At 41.0% G+C, this 16,950-nt stretch overlaps 1 protein-coding gene across 1 annotated transcript in view; it reads right to left on the minus strand.

The window, feature by feature from the left end:
• The window catches only part of KIF26A (kinesin family member 26A), a 102,513-nt gene that overhangs the window by 14,016 nt on the left and 71,547 nt on the right, over nt 1-16,950 (minus strand). The window contains exons 6-9 of the mRNA XM_055817841.1: nt 3,326-3,535; nt 1,246-1,339; nt 507-769; nt 71-254 (exon numbers count right to left, since the gene is read on the minus strand). Of these exons, the coding sequence (XP_055673816.1) occupies nt 71-254; nt 507-769; nt 1,246-1,339; nt 3,326-3,535 (751 nt within the window). The remainder of the gene's footprint in view (nt 1-70; nt 255-506; nt 770-1,245; nt 1,340-3,325; nt 3,536-16,950) is intronic.

Raw genomic sequence — 16,950 nt, forward strand, 5'->3', positions numbered from 1 at the left:
AAAAGTATTGTTGAAACTAAACCAAACCCATGTCATTTAAAAATAAACAATATGGTAAGAAGATTCATACTTCCTCCTTTGCCACTCTTCTCCATGCGATACTGGTATATGTGAAGAGTAAAGAGCATATGTGAATTCCTCCTGTCTTCTTCCTCACATTCAGGTTTGCTGGTACTTCTGGCAGCAATTGCAGCATCAAGGAAAAAGGCAGCTTTCTCTGCTGTTGGGGCCCTTAGCTCACTTTGGTTTTGAAGCTTGAATACAAGCAAGAAAATTACTAATTAGCACAGGGGCAATTTTTTTTATTATTATTTTTTCTGAACTGGCTAAATCTCTAGGGCACTAAAAGAAACAAATATGTACACCATGGGAGAAGGGCTTATAAATTAAAAGTAATAGTTTTTTTTACTGTCTTAAAAGTTGTCGTAATTGTTGTCAGATAAAAGGAAATAAAAAGCAGAAGAAAGTCAGGCTCAGAAAAATCTATGTTGTGATATCCATTATACCTGGGTTCCACATATTGGATCTTCTCTCAGATATACCCCAGGAGACTGGCCGTCCTGAAGGCTGCCAGTGGCTACTTCAGCTAACAAATCCTTAAGGTTTTCATCTTTGCCACTGATCTCCACAGCAGATACTCTAATAGAGAAACGAGTCCCAGTTTTTTCTTTACGTTCATTGATTAATTTGAAGAGCCAAGAAATTGCACAGGGGATGATACCAAGGCTTTGCGTGGAATTATCTTTCCCAATCATAGTAAAAGATTTTCCTAGAATGAAAAGACAAACATGAACTTAATTTAATTTTCTTGTACAAGACAGTCTCTTCATATCACCACTGTACGTTACATGCAATGCCACGTGCTGCACAGATAATGGGAAAGAACATATGCAAAAATGCAAAGTATTTCATTATTAATCCATTACGATTTATTCAATTATTTTTGCAATTTTTGTAACTCAGACCCACAGCAAATTAATGTTAAAAACATCTCTGATCTTCTGATTTTCATCACAATGCACCTATATAAACTTGCTCTTGAATAAGCTAATCTGATGTTACGTTTTACCTTTTCAAATTAAAACTTACAATCACAGTGTAGAAATAAACCATGATAAGTTTGCAAAGCTAATTAAAAATAAATTCTAATCTATTCATATACTCTAGGTTTATTGTTCCAGGAGCTGACAGCATGTAATTACCAGACTGACATAGTAATTAACTGTAACAAATTTGGGAGCTCACCAAGCTTGACATGACCAAAGCAAAATATGCAACCATCTGCACCATTCACAACAGACTGGATTACTTCTGCTACTGTTCCAGAGCATACCTCAGCCTGAAAGAAAGGTTGGAGACAAATGAGTAAAAGAGCATATACTGCTTCGGTTTTTACTATTCTTCTGTAATCAAATGAATGACTCAATATTTTTGAGGCACAATATTCTCCCCATTTTTATGGCATCATTCCTATTATTTTAGTAACTATGCTATCTTAAAAAACAATAAAATATTCTACTACAGCCTAAAATAGTTTTCAGTTCTATTAAACCAATTCTCTTGGAATATTGATTCTATGACTAATGTAGCAAACTGAATGCTATCCAACCAGGCTTCCTGCTGGTATAATAGCTTAGCCAAGGCTATTCAGCAATAGTAGCAACTCCACAGAAATTAAGCTACTCAGGAGTGCTCACAGGAATTAAAAAGACATTCATACTGGAGAAAATGCATTAAGATCCCTGAATAAGACTTCATAGTATCCCATTTCGTTCTTCCAGGGGAAACATCATCATCAATGAAGAGAACTTGCTAAAATATTTAAGTGTACAAAAACCAGTTTATCCATGTCAGTGAAGGTTTCAAATATACAATAAGATGATCTATTAAGTACGGCAGGTGGGGGCAGGGGAGAGGGTTGCTGTAAATATGTAACTAGAGCAAAATGCTAAGGCTCTGTTTGCAGCTGCATGGCAGCAAGCTTTCCTCCAGCAACAACGCCTGTGCAGAAGTGGCTGCGTTGGCCAACAGTCACCCAGAGCCACCACAAACAGGCCACCCAACAGGCCCACCACAAGGACCTGAAAGAGCTTAGCCCAAACCAGGGGTCAACAACTTGGAGGACTGGTGCCAACGGCAGCAGAGAAGCAGACTGTGCACGGCCACCTTGCAGCAGGGATGGCAACACAAGTAAGAAAAAGCCATTTCCAGTTCTGACCAAATGCTGAGCTCACCGTTGCACGTTTCTGCACAAAGATGCCATTTAAGCTTGTGCAGGATCCTAAAAACAGCCTCCTGATGTGGTCACCGTTGCTTTAGATACTGACGTATGGGGGAGACTATTCTCCATTTGTAGTGCTTGGCTAGAACTTGGACCTAATAGATATTTTTGCATCTCTAGTTTGGGACCCAAAATATTAAACAAAATCCTAGGAGAAGATCTGAGGGTGGGATTCTGAATTAGATCTTGTCATGTTTTCTCAGCATTAATATACCATTTTCACCTTGGATGTTTTGTGGTGTACTTCTCACCCTAATTTCTTTCAGCAGTTCAAACTCAAAGTAGTTCTTCATATGCTGCTGAATTTGTTCTTTTTAAAGCTGGTCTAGGATTATTTTTTTCTAAACCAAAGATTCTTCCCAGAAGGATTATCCATGAGTACAAACTCACTGAATATACCGCAGCCCACAGTCCTTTCAGATACCAGACACCTCGTTTCTGTATGAGATTTCATGTCTGGGGCTACTGCTGTACAAATACACCCTTTTTCAGGCGAAAAGAAAGGCATGCACCATCATCAGCACAACCATCAAGATAAAATAATCAGTCAAACACACAGCATAAACAAACTGGAAAAGGTGAGGAAAATAAAAAAGTTCCCTCACAGTTTCAGTTCAGCAATCCCACAGGGTTAGCTGTATCTCTTCTCCTAACAACAGCATTTAGTATAACATTAAGCACATGTTCATTTCCCATTTAAATCAGTGGGGAAGGCCCTTATTTCAGTGACATCAAATGGGTTAAAAACTAACCGGATGGAAAAGTGAAATTCAAATTGGCTGTGTGTCTTTCTCTAACAAGAGAAAATGCAGGAAGATAATTGAGTCTGCAAATCCATCTCCCCAGCTATTCCTTAATTTTACATCTCAACCAAACTGAAAATGTAAGAATTTGCCCACTTGTCTATTCATTACCATGTTTTTTTTCCAGGCATTAAGGCAACTCATTCAAATAAAATTCCCCAGAAACAGAAATAACTCTTCAGGCAACCAAATGCATTGGCCATGAGAAGACTCAGGAGATTTATGCAAGTGACTCCAGTACCTGCGAAGCATCCTGGGGGAAAACCGCATCGAAGGCAAACATCTTTGGGACAGCAACAACACCTCTTCTGTGACCTGCATTGGACGGCCCACTTGCCACTGGATCGTAAAATGTGATTTGCTTTTTTCGCGGGTCCACCTTTAGGAAGGACATGGATTCAGATGTTTCATGTGCTCCTTGAGAGGGACAAATCCTTACCATCACTTTCACCTGCAAGAATTCAGAAGAAAGTGACAACTCGAGTTCCCAGCTACAGATAAATGCATGCAAAGAATTCCTCCCAAACACACTCCCCTTCCCATGACATGTTCATTTGTAATTTTTAGGTGTGTCAGAACAACCGTGGGACAAAACCAGAGCCAGATTTTCCAGCCTGATTTCCACCCTGGGGTCTTCACTGAATCAGCTTTTAAAGGTACACTTCGTCCCTTCAGTTGACTGTGTTCCAGTTTTATCATCTCAATTTATAAATGTCTGATCTGCAGGTATAATCTGCTGTAGGTGTAAAACCCCACCTAAAGAGAAAGAAATTCTAGTCTTCTACCTTTCAATTCTCAATGTGACTGAAAGCACAAGCCAACCCACTGTGAAAATCACTCTGAGTAATGCAAGGCTCAGACAGCTAGTACATTCAAACTGAACTAAATCTAGAAACTTTCAATTCCTTGTTCACATTCTTCTAATAGAAAGGTGCTTCTCTTACAGCTTTCCCAGGCAGGCGCCTTTATGCTGTCATTGCTAGGCTCTTCGGTGGTTAGTTGCAGATTTAATGAGAAAGAAAGGGAGAAAAGCATGTAAAGAAACCGCTCATGAAGTACCTTCCTGTAGCAGCATTGCAAATGCTGATTTCCTACACATGGCATTTTAAGGCAGCATTTTTAGAAAGCTCGGATGTGTTGGCTGTGATTTCCAAAGCAGCTTATGGGAGCCAAGTCACCGGGTCTCAAAAAGGTTCAGCAAAGGCTGCACACCTGGTCTTTCAAGCTTCCTGCAAATCATAGTCTGACTTTGAAAAACTGTTGAAATACAGCCTCACACCCACTTACGACCATTTATCCTTATGAAATGCTCCCAGGTCAGAACCAGGTTTTATACACCTCGCACTGAAGTAAATGACTATTACAGGTGCAACTTCAACTCTGCACTGCCCAGCAGATCAAACCTAAGAGAAAAAGCAATGCTCAGCCAGAGCGACTTTCCACGGCCAGGATGAAATAGTTCAATAACAAGCTGAACAACAGTATTATCTCCTTATCCAACTACCAGGCAAATTTCACAGCACCAGTGTTAACCACCTAGTTTCACTGGGTGAGAAGTCTCCATGGCTGTAATATATCACAGCCAGCACTGCTGGAACAATTTACACCCATACTCCCCAGAGCACCCATCAGGAGCTTCATCTTCTGGAATGCAACTACTAAACCACAAAACTACTACACCTTTTACAGCACTTGCACCTGATTTGGAAGGGAAGTGACAGATAGCAACCCCTCTGCTGCAAATCCACCAGGGGAACCCTCCAAACACAGAGCATGCAGTCACCTGCTGAGTCATCAGCACTTGGCACTGGTGGAGCTGCACCCCAAATCCTCTGGGCCCCTCACTACAAGAAAGACACTGAGGGGCTGGAGCGTGTCCAGAGATGGGCAGCAGAGCTGGGGGAGGGTCTGGAGCACAAGCCTTATGAGGAGTGGCTGAGGGAACTGGGGGGTTTAGCCTGGAGAAAAGGGGGCTAGGGGGGGGGACCTTATCGCTCCCTACAACTACTTGACAGGAGCTTGTAGTGAGGTGGGGGTCAGTCTCTTCTCCCAAGTAACAAGTGAGACAACAAGAGGAAACAGCCTGAAGCTGCGCCAGGGGAGGTTTAGATTGGATATTAGGAAAAATTTCTCCACCAAAAGGATTGTCAAGCACAGGCTGCCCAGGGAAGTGGTAAAATCACCATCCCTGGAGGTATTGAAAAGCTGTGAAAATGCAGTGCTTAGGGACATGGTTTAGTGTTAGACCTGGCAGTGCTGGGTTAACAGTTGGACTTGATGATTTAAGGTCCTTCCCAACCTAAAAAATTCTATACTATGACTCAGGACCACCTCTAGCCCTGAGCGAGATATTGCATGGGGAAGCTGGGTTGGAAAGCATGCAGCTCTGATACAGAATGATTCCCCTTTTCAGTAACTTTGTGTTGCTAAATTTAACCTTAAATCTGCCAGAAAAAAATTTTACTCCTACTTACTATGTTCCAAGAACATTCTGTCATTAAAATAGCATGCATTTACTATGCTGACACATTCTTTGTGTCTTTACAGAAAAAAAAAAAAAAAAAAAAAAAAAAAAGTGCTTTGCAGTCAAGACCCCCATCACTCCTGTATCCAGAGGAGTAATGGCAAAGGAAGAACCAAAGCTGAAAAACTACTTCAGCAAAGCACAACATGGGAAATGCAGACAATGAACAGAGGCCAGAGCAGGCTGAGCCACTCTCTAGGACTACCCTTCATACCAGAGAAGATGAAAAGGTGATGGCATACACACCTGCACCCAGTGGGTGCAACAAAATATAGTGCCCAAGCCAAGATGATCCACAGCAGATAGGTGGGTGCAGCAGTAAGCACCATGCTGAACTGTCCCTGCCTTTGTCAACGGGGGAGGGTGGGTAATTTGAAGATCTCATTTAGGTCCTCAACTGTTTCATTTTTCCAGCTCTTCCTTTCTATGGGGGCTAAGCTGCACACAGGCATCCCTGCACAATTAATCATGCAAGCATCCTCACAGAAAACATTTTGCACAAAATGGCTATAAAAGCTTTTTCACAACAATTTTTCCAAACAAAGAGGTTAAGAAACAACTGACCCCTCCAGTAAACACTGTAGGAGGCTCCACCAAAGGTAGCAGCAAATTCTTCCACCTATTGACTCAAGCAAGTCCCCTGATTTCAACATTTTCCTTTCTTTCCCCTTTCATAGTGATATGAATATGAAAATGCAGTCCCATAAAATAAGCGAAACCTAGAATAAATGAAACAGCTGCTTCAAAAGCAAAGTGCATCAGAGGTGATACACTCAAGGCTGTTTGCCCATAAAAGCTCCATGAAGCCAGCTTTGTGCATTAGCCTGCTAGCTCAACCTTGACATGCTACCAAGGTGCTCAGAAAAATAACCTCCCTCAGGAAAAAAAAAAATCTAAATAAATATATTAAGTACAAATGCCCACTTCAGGGTTGCTTGATTAAAATGAATTTTAAAATATATGCTGTTTTCAAAGCACTTCTCTAAACAGTCCCTTCTGTTCTCTCTTCCACCTATTATTAGATTATAGCAGCCAGAGCCTGGATAAGAGGAAAATTGGTTTGCTCCTGACCTAAAGCAAGTTACCTCCATCAGAGCATTGCTCCCCCTAACACAAAGATGGCTTCACCCCCAGAAAAACCTTGGTGTCAAATCAGCTTTTTGAGACCACGTCTCCGAAGCCGAAAGATACTAAAATAGCTTCCCATAATGCATCAGATCCCAAACTTAACAGGCCTCAAGGATCATCTTCATTTTAACAGTGGAAGTGAGCTTTCAAGACAAGTGGGAGGAGGAGGAGAAAAGCAGCTTGAGGGAGTTCCTCTTTTAGTATTTTGTGCATAAAAGCTGATTTGTGGAGTAGAAAAACACTGATTTCAAATTTTGTTTCTCTGCCCACTGAATCTAGCTCTAAGTGATGCCCACCAGAAACTGTAGGGTTATAACGTGTCCCGTTCATTCATGATGCTGAGCCAGACTCTGACTTTACCCAGAAATGAAGCAGAAATGCTCACGGAAGTACCAACAAGCACAAAGATTACTCAAGCATACGCCTTCGCAACAGCAAAACCTAAGTGCAGGCAGATCCCAAGTGAATGGACAAACTTCTAAGCACATAAAAGAAATGTTTGTTGTAATACTATTTATTCTTTTTACATTTCTTGCCCTTCTGTGTTTCAGAACCAATCTTAAGTGACAGGTTCATATTCTCAGCTCTGAAGTTCATCCCAGTACTCTTCTGGGATGAGTACTGCAGAATAAGCAGCATGCTATAGAGCCAGCGTGGTTCCTGCCTTAAGGATCAACTGAACTGCACCTTCTCCTGGGTCTCTTTATCTAGTACTCAGATAAAAGACATGTTCATCTGTAGAGACAGCAACACGCAGTGCAGGAAATCATCCAGGTACAAGGGGAGTACAAGTGAGTACAAGTGAGGGGAGGATTCAAGAAAACCCAGGAACCCATAAATCTTAAACTTTGGCCTGTAACTAGGTAGCAAAGCAGCAATACCTGCACTGCAGTCTAATGCTTTTCACAGAATCACAGAATGGTCGGGGTGGGAAGGGACCTCTGGACACCATCTAGTCCAACCCCCTGCTAAACCAGGGTCACCTGCAGCGGGTTGCACAGGGTCACATCCAGGCAGGTTCTGAATGTCTCCAGAGAAGGAGACCCCACAGCCTGTCCCAGTGCTCTGTCACTCTCAAAGTAAAGAAGTTCCTCCGCATATTTAGGTGGAACTGCCTGGGTTTCAGTCTGTGCCTGTTGCCCCTTGTCCTGTGACTTGGCACCAGAGAAAAGAGCCCGGCCCCATCCTCTTGGCACCCGCCCTTAAGATACTTGTATGCATTGATAAGGTCCCCTCTCAGTCTTCTCCAGGCTAAACAGCCCCAGCTCCCCCAGACTTTCCTCACAAGGGAGATGCTCCAGTCCCCTCATCATCTGTGTAGCCTCCACTGGATCCCCTCCAGTAGCAGCCTGTTTCTCTTGAACTGGGGAGCCCAGCACTGCACGCAGCACTCCAGGTGGCCTCACCAGGGCAGAGTGGAGGGGGACGATCACCTTCCTCAGACTGCTGGCCACACTCCTCCTCCAGGATCCCATTGGCCTTCTTGGCCACCCTGGCACACTGCTGGTTCATGGGCAACTTGCTGCCCACCAGGACACTGAGGTCCTTCTCCGCAGAGCTGCCTTCCAGCTGCTCAGCCCCAGCCTGTACTGGTGCCTGGGGTTGCTCCTCCCCAAGTGCAGGACCCTACACTTTGTTGAACTTCAGTAGGTTTCTCCCTGCCCAACTCTCTAGGCTGTCCAGGTGTTCACTTATAGAAACAAATTAATAGAATTAAGTGCAATAGCGTTAATTTCAGGCCCATTAAGGATCACACCTCCTGTGGGCAGTTATTCAACAATACAGCCAGCTTTCTGGTGGCCAGTTCCAACTGCAGTGGTACCAGCTTGACTGGTAACAATTGTACAAAGCAAAGAAACACATGATAAGGAATGTCGAGGAGAATGAATGAAGAAATGAAAAAATAAGATAGGTCTGAAAGAATAAGAACAGGTCAGGGTGGGGCAGGGTGGGAACAGAACTAAAAGGATTGGCAATGGGGGCAGGGGGAAAGGGGAAGAAAGAGAAAGACTACAAAAAAAAGGAAAGACAATACAAATATGGCAATTCCAGAAAAGTCATCTCAGGCTCAGGGCATTTCTGCACAGAGTCATTCCCTAGATAGTTTTTCTTCTGCCTAAAATAACTGGAAATGTACTTAAGGAGAACTAGGTTGTCACATCCATCGTGTGATGGGGGTGACCCTTCCTGCTAGAATGGGGGATTTTTAGTAACTCCTTTTTTTCCCCTCTTGTGTATTTCTTCTTCAATGTCACAGAAAGATGTGCAGTAAGAAAAAGCGTTACCAGTGGAAGTTTATCATTATCAAGGATACAAGGATTTGTACATAGCTATTCATACGGACATTGAATATTAGATAGAGGCTCCATTTTAATGAGGCTGTTGATAGAAAAAGAGGATAGGTTTATACTTTAGTTCAAGCTCTGCAAATAGAAGTAAAAGAAACACAAACATCACAATACTTGAACATTATTAACATATTTCACAGTGCCTGAAGACAGCCTAAATCATGCAGTATCTCATTAATTAACTGACTTTAATCTGGTGGGTTTTGTACACTGGGGTTTAACATTCTACTGCTGAGCTCTCCAAATTCATGTTTCTGTGGGAACCAGGAGGTCAGCAGAATTGCTGAAGGAAATCCTACTGAAATCAAAAGTGTTTAGGAAAAGAAGATGGCAAATACATCCTGAATATGCCATTAAAAGATAAAGAATTTTCAAACTAAACAAACAAGCACATAATTTGGAAAAACCCTAGAAATGGGTGGCATAAGGTCAGAGGCCCACCCACCCAGCACAACAATGAGTGTAATTTTAACCTTCACTAGCAAGGCTAGAAGAGAGATTCATAGCAATCAAGGATTTTTTTTTATATATGTATTTTTCAAAAAACTTTGTCTATCAGCCTACAGTGGAAATCACAGAAAAGAAAGCCTAGAGAAGTAAATATCTGCAAGCTAGAATTCATTTGCTTCAGCTGTGTAAGTGGATGGATGCTGAAGCATAAAAACAAAGATCATACCACAGTTTTATGCATGCATAAAGAATTTTAAGGGAGACAAACTCACAAAGGGCAAATATCTGAAAGAAAGGAAAGGAAAAAAAAAAATCTTCTATGTGGAGGACTCTGGGGCTAAACATCTGATGAGACCACTAGAGAACCATATAGTACACTCAAATATCAGTAATTTGTTGGAGTACTGAGCCAAAATTCTAGACCTTCAAGTCTTTGACCCTTATGAAAGTCAAATTTAGATGCATATTTAACAATTCTGACCTAAACACTGAAATATCTCAGAAACTGAGAAGTGTACATCCTGGCTGGTACCAGCCATTCCTCTTTTGGCAGCCCTCCTCCTCCATCACTACTGTAGGCACTGTTTCACACCTAAGGGTCACAAGGAGAGACCTTCTGCCCCAGTGCCATGTGATAGTCACTGTTCCCATGCTGTGACCATTTCCAGTAGTGCCAGCCCCACGTGTCCCCTTTGTGCGGACTCATCATTTCCATGCCTCCCTCCACATACTGAACCAGTTGGAGTTGAGAAGAACAGGACAGAGGAGTCACAGCAACCAAAATAATGGGCTGGCTTGAGGACTGATCATGATGGTGGAGAATATCAAGCATATGTTAGTGCCAGAAAGCAGACTTGGAAAAATCAAGAGACCAAAAAGCCGTGAAACTCAAATTTCAAAGCAATTCTGACAGCAAGACATGAATGTGAGACTGATGGCTAGAGGCCAGCTACAGTTTTGTCTATACAGCCATGTATATTGGCTATGCTGAATCAAATGGAGCCATGGCAAAGCCATGTACCAGTAAACACAAAACTCCCCCAAGACCATTGAGGCATGCATTGTCCCAGAAGAAATCACATCCAAGGCTGAATTTGTAGAGAAAAGAGCCAGTGATAACAGAGAGAATGACACAATCCTACACCATTTTAGACAGAAACAGCCATGAGACTGAGACAGTTAGGTTCACATTGATTATTACCCCATAATCAAAAGAGATGGAAGGGCTATCAACTCTGAGACCAGGGAAAGGGGAAGGACCATCTCACACTTAAAGAACCAGATGATTTGAATTCTGTTCCTAAGACTATCACGAACTTCTACTACATGTTTTAGACAATGAATACAAAAAAATTCTCTCTCTCTCTCTCTATATATATATACACACCCCTCAGAAAGTCAGTCATTCATCTTTCAGAGGAGCAAAGGGTGCCAAATACTCTATAGGGTTTAATTTGAGGCAGACATGTAGACAGAGAAGACTCCGCTAATTCACTAAGTAGCAACTAGACTCCCTGGCTGCTGAGGAAATTAAGACCCTGACCCAGCCAAATATGTTAGCGCAGGCATAACTGTAACATATGGTACCTCCTTTGAAATAAATGAATGTTTGTGTTCATAGTGATGCTTTGTTAGCATTTGATGCTTATATAGTTGTCATGTTTTAAATTAGACAGTATGAGAAGGAAAAAAATAGAAGAAATTAATTAAAAAGCATGTAAAATTTTAAAATACATGTGCTCAAACCTTTTTTACTAAAATAAACTCTGACTTTATCTGTCTGTATTTTGGGAAAGTGCTGGCACTATGCTGGAATCCATTCTAAAAATGCTGGTTATATTCTGTGTTACAGCAGTATCATAATCCCTAAATGAACCAGCAATTTGGTCTTTAGCAGTAAATGTCATTATATCAAATCTGAACAGACACTAAATATTCCCTGGAAACACACATCCTTGACAGGCATCGTGCAGCCAGGACGTTAATTTTGTCCAATGTTCACAAAATGGTGTATTACAGCAGGTTAATTAAATAACTATGTTTAGACATCCACCATTCTGAATTAAGATTTCTCAGCAAGAAATTACAAAGAATTTACATTCAGTTGAATAAAGACCATTTTCCAATGAAATCACTTGTTTTCCAACTACAGTGTAAATCAAATTACAAAAGTCCTAGTTCAGAGCCAATATTTTTCATGGATTTAATTGTAACTGACAGATATATAACCCTTGCTAAATTGGTTTACTGTGGGTAGTTCTTACAAGCCTTTCATATACTGCCACTACCAATGGATGGCAAATTTATATGCAAAATTGCTATGCTAGCATAGACCATCTAGCTCCCCTGGGAGAACCTAAAAAAAAAAAAAATTAAAAAAAAAAATCACTCTGTATTGTACTCTATTAAAGAAGAATTGATTCTCTACTCCCAGAAGACATGAAGAAAACTATTTCATTTTTCAAGGTGAAAACAAAGTAGAAGAATTTATGTACTTTATCTAATTTTGCCACATTTTTGTTTGAGCAGTTCAAGGCATCTCAGCAGGAATGTATGTACCTTGAATGATACAGGACTACATTCATCAATAGAAGAGTACTTCGTGTGATACATGATTTATATCAGAAATAACACTCTAGTCATTAGGAAACAAGCAGCAATAAACATGACAAAATTAAGTACCTATTTGTTATCCGTCATCAAACCATCGTAAGAACTAGTGAATGGGGGACACAGCACACTTAAAACCCTGGACAATCAGTAAATCATATTAGTAGTACCTTAGCTATGGCTTGGTAAAACATAAATGAAAGTAAATGTCTAAAACACATAAATGGAGACCAGTATGTATATACCTGTCCAAGAAACATGTCTGACAATTCAGGTTCTCTTTAAATGCTCCACTTCAATTGTCTCACATAGGAGGATTCTGTCATTCGAACATAAAAAATTGACAGGTTCCTTGGAAGAGACAAGCACTTACAACTGCAACTTTAAGTGATGCCGTATTATAAAGAATGAGCTGAATAGAAACCCAGAAAAAAAAAAAAAAAAACCATTTTGCATGAAAAAGGCTTCCTACTATGCCAAAGAAAAATAGGAAATTAGAATGCTACACAGCAGCCACTGTAAAAAGGATGTCTTTTTTAATACCACAATATGATAAATTATCTTAAGTAGCACATTAATGTCAGAAATTGAGCATAATCTAACTTCTTTCCAGTGACAATATTAAATGGCTTTCAGACGTCTTTCCTACTATTCTGACATTAAATTTAATAACACCCAGCGAGACCACAAAAATGATTCAGTTACAAGAATCATACTATACTGGATCATTTCCTTTTAAGTAGAATTCAGCTAAATTATTTGGACTTTGATGTTTTTGGCACATTCAAGAGAAAGGTATGAAATTTTCTGCGTAACATTTATCAGTAGTGAGCAAAATTCCTTTCAGTATCCAGTTTGCATTGGTAGTGGGATTTTCCTTTGCGCATAAGCTTTCAATTATTGTTGGTTACATGAAACACCGGTCCCAGATAGACCTACAGTTCTAATTTTTTATTCTTTCTTTTTAAAAAAAACCCCAAACTTTCCCCTGCTTGGTATTTCTAATATTGACAAATCCTGCAAGCACCTGTGAGAATGTATAACAGTTTACATTCTCAGTCAAGAAAATTAAGCAAAAGGTTTAATTCAAAGACTTATGTCATAGGACAAGTCCACATAGTCCTACTGAAATTACTGTAAGGGGAAAAATTGGTCTTTGTGAAATGTAAAAGAAATTAGTAGACATTTATTTCCCATCTTCCAAAAAAGTACTTAAAATAATGTGGAATTATAAATAGAAATTGCAAAAGATACATACAGGCTTCCTGCTGTAGTAAGTCTCTAACAGCAAATGTATTCAACTATAAAAGCCATATAGTAATTTCACCACGGCAGAACTGTATGATATGCATGGAGATGATCACGGAAAAATTTAGATCTTGGGCTCAAATAATCAATAACTGAGTTCATCTGCAAGAACTGGCCACCATGATCTTTTCACATTGCTGCCTCCTCCAGCAGTTCTCACAATGCACAGTTACTGCCTTTGCTATAATCATCCAGCTTATGAAGAGCAAACCTTTTCCCTTCCCTGAACGTCCACCGAGCTCACAAGTTCAAGACAAGGTCCCACAACCAGTGATAGGACCTGTCCAATTCTAGACACCACAGAAACACTGAAGACAGTCCTGATGCTGCCTATGCTCAATTCAATCAGTTCTCAGATTCAGCTGTCCCTTCACCCAGTTCAGAGTAACTCATTCATGTGTTTAACTATGAAACCAACGAAAAGGACTCAATGCATGGGGAAGCTCTTCACTGAATTGGTGCTTTGGCCAAAGGGAGTTTCTTTGGTGGGTTAAGCCAATAGTCACGGTAGGGCAGCTTTGAAAACGCATCTCAAATAAGGAAAGTCAAATTCCAAGTACATACAGATGTTAATTTGTTTGGTGAGGTTTTTGGGTTTTTTTCCAAAGGTTTAGGCTTACTGAGGTCCAGGTCTGCACAAGCAGCAAAACAGACACTGCTGCTGCTTCTCCATGCTGGGGTCTTAGGATCCAGCCCTTCCCTCACTTTATTATTTAGAGATTGGTTATTTATTTATTTAGAAATAAATACATGGGGGAGGAGGGGGAGGCTTTACATTTCTTGAGTTGTTAGCATCCTCTATTAAACTTAAATATATTACCTCGAGGAAGAAGGGACAGTAAAGAAAAAAACATCAATTAGTGACTTACATAACCACTACGAGCCTGAAGAGAAGCATTGTTTATATCACATACTGTTAGAGACCCCCTAAAACTAAAGGTACTTAATCTCTTGCCTCCTGAACGGTCAACAAAGCATTTATAATTAGAAGCTCAGGCTCATGATAACAAACCTAATGCTGTAGCTTCCACAATGACTGGTAAAATGGGTTACGGTCACGCCCGATTTCCTTACAGCTTATCGTTTGTGCATGCACAGTTAGAGCTCTTTTTCTTATGTACATTACCTTGTGTTAAGCAGTATGAAAGTTCATCTGCCTCTTTATCCGCCCAGTAACTTCAGTGTCATGACATCTTTTTCCACATCTTCACAGTCAGTTTTACCTTTGGCTGCTCTGAATATGCAGCTTACCACCTCACCCAAACCATTTAGGAAGATACCAAAGAGCACAGATCTCCACAGAATCATAGAAACATGTAGGCTGGGAAGGATCTTTAGGATCATCAGGTCCAACCATTATCCATATAACACCACTAACTTTGCTCCAGTGTGAAATCTGCTCTCTTATTTCCTACCAGTTATTAAACCACTAGAGAATACATGACTGCTTAGGGGTTTTGTAAAAAACCTAGGTCAGGACACTTCTTAAAAGCTTTTCCAAAATCCAAATACAATCTATCAACCAGACCAACCCTATTCAAATGCCTGCTGACTCTTGCACAGAATGCTAATATATATGTTCCACCTGTAAAAGCTGCATCAGCTGATCCCTACTATACCGCATTAAACCCTGCCTGCTAATTTCTATCTTTATTATTGTTTCAACTACTTTGCCTGGTTGCCTGGTCTGATAATCAGCTTTTCAGCACTATACTACTAGATACCCTCTGGAGCCTTTTTTCCATTTTGGCCCCAAAGTGACATTGCATTTTCTACATTCTGTTCCTGTGTCTCTTACAACGTATTGAATACCAGCTAAAAGACAACCTTAAGCATCAGTGGAGGGAAAAAAGTCAAGAATTACTATCACAGGGGAAACACAGGAAGTCACATATTGGTCATTGTAAATGTTTCAGCATGTACTTCGCTCTAAGCTTTTAGCAGGTTCACAAAAGAAATAGGACTACCTAGGACGTGCCATTACAGGTAATTAGTTGTTGCAGTATTCAGGCCTTACTCGATAAATAGCATTTCTGCACAGCTGACATATCAGTCACCTCTTCAGCTTTTCATAAAGGGAGCCACATCGCCCCCATTGAAGTATCTCGGACACTTCAGGGGTTTCCAGCTTGTTACTCTATTTTTCATTCCCACACAACTTATACTCTTTTTAAATTTTATCTCTTCAGTGCCTTCACAGCAATAAAAGGCACATTTCTCTATGGAATCCTGTCCTGCTCTGAAAGAAACCATTTGACAAGACGGGAGTTAAAACTTGTCAAGCCACCTGTGCTCAGAGAAAACACCTCCTCTTGAGGAGAGCAAGGGCTGGTGCTCAGTGGGTCCTTCTCGGCGTAGTAAGGTGAAGTTGGGTGGGAACCGGGCAGCCCCATCAGCACTGCTGCATTCTTTCCAGTACAGCAGAACCCAGCAAGGAACCAGTCCTCCGCATCATAACTAGCTATGAAAGACAAAACAGCAGCAAGCCAGGAGGTGAGGAAGGAAAATGCTGCCCCACCAGCTGCTTAACCCGCTATAACCACACAGTAACAACAGGGTGGGTGAGGGACACTGCTGACCTGGGAACAGCCACACAGACCAAGGGTAGCACCAGCCACAGCTACAGATGCTGCAGTCGGAAAAAGTGACTCCAGAATCCATCACTGATTCTGTCCGTTACATGTACCTTGTACCTCTTACTGCACAGGCTGCAAGAAGGAGCCAAGGAAAAAGATAACCAGGACTGTAAAGTAAAAAATCTGATAGGAGGGACAAGTTAAAGGACCACAGCACATCTGCCAGTGTTTGCCAATTGTTCTCTCAACTGCTATGCTACTTAAAGCAGTGAGGAAGAAAGGTAATTACTTTATTCCCATTATCTTCATAATGAGATACTAGCTGACTAAATCTTGATCAGCAGAAGCTGATGAAGAGGAAATTATAGTGGAGAATGTTACTGTACAGTGGGCTACATGCTACCAAAAGCTACTTTTGTTGCTCAGAGAAGCTGAAACTAAGGACACCTATATAGGACTGACACTTTTTCTCTGACCACAAGTCCTAAGAATTAGGATACATGTCATCTCATTTGTGCTGACTCATAAGTTTTACAGAAAGCTATATTGCTGGAGGTTTGGCGGGGGGGGGGGGGGGGGGGGGGGCGCAAACACTGTAACTTAAAAAGTTGCAAAAAGGGAACGCATTGAGATGTTTAATAGGTATTGAATATTTTAAACTGTGGATCAGAGAAGATACCTAGTGACTTTCTTTTTGAACAGCACTAAAACTAGTAACTAGCACACACAATCACCATTTGGATGGTCCAGGTCTTGTCTAAAAACTAAAACGCTGACTTAATTAGCAGAGAGCTCTTATCCTCACCAGCACAGCACAGGATTCTTCCTAGCTATGGTCAAGCACATGGTGAGAAGGACACTGGAACCCTGGGCCCAAACAAACAGCATCTGCAATAATGTTTTCCACTGACAGCTGAACAAC

Source organism: Falco peregrinus, chromosome 1 (genome assembly GCF_023634155.1).
Source record: "Falco peregrinus isolate bFalPer1 chromosome 1, bFalPer1.pri, whole genome shotgun sequence".
Classification (NCBI taxonomy): Eukaryota; Metazoa; Chordata; class Aves; order Falconiformes; family Falconidae; genus Falco; species Falco peregrinus.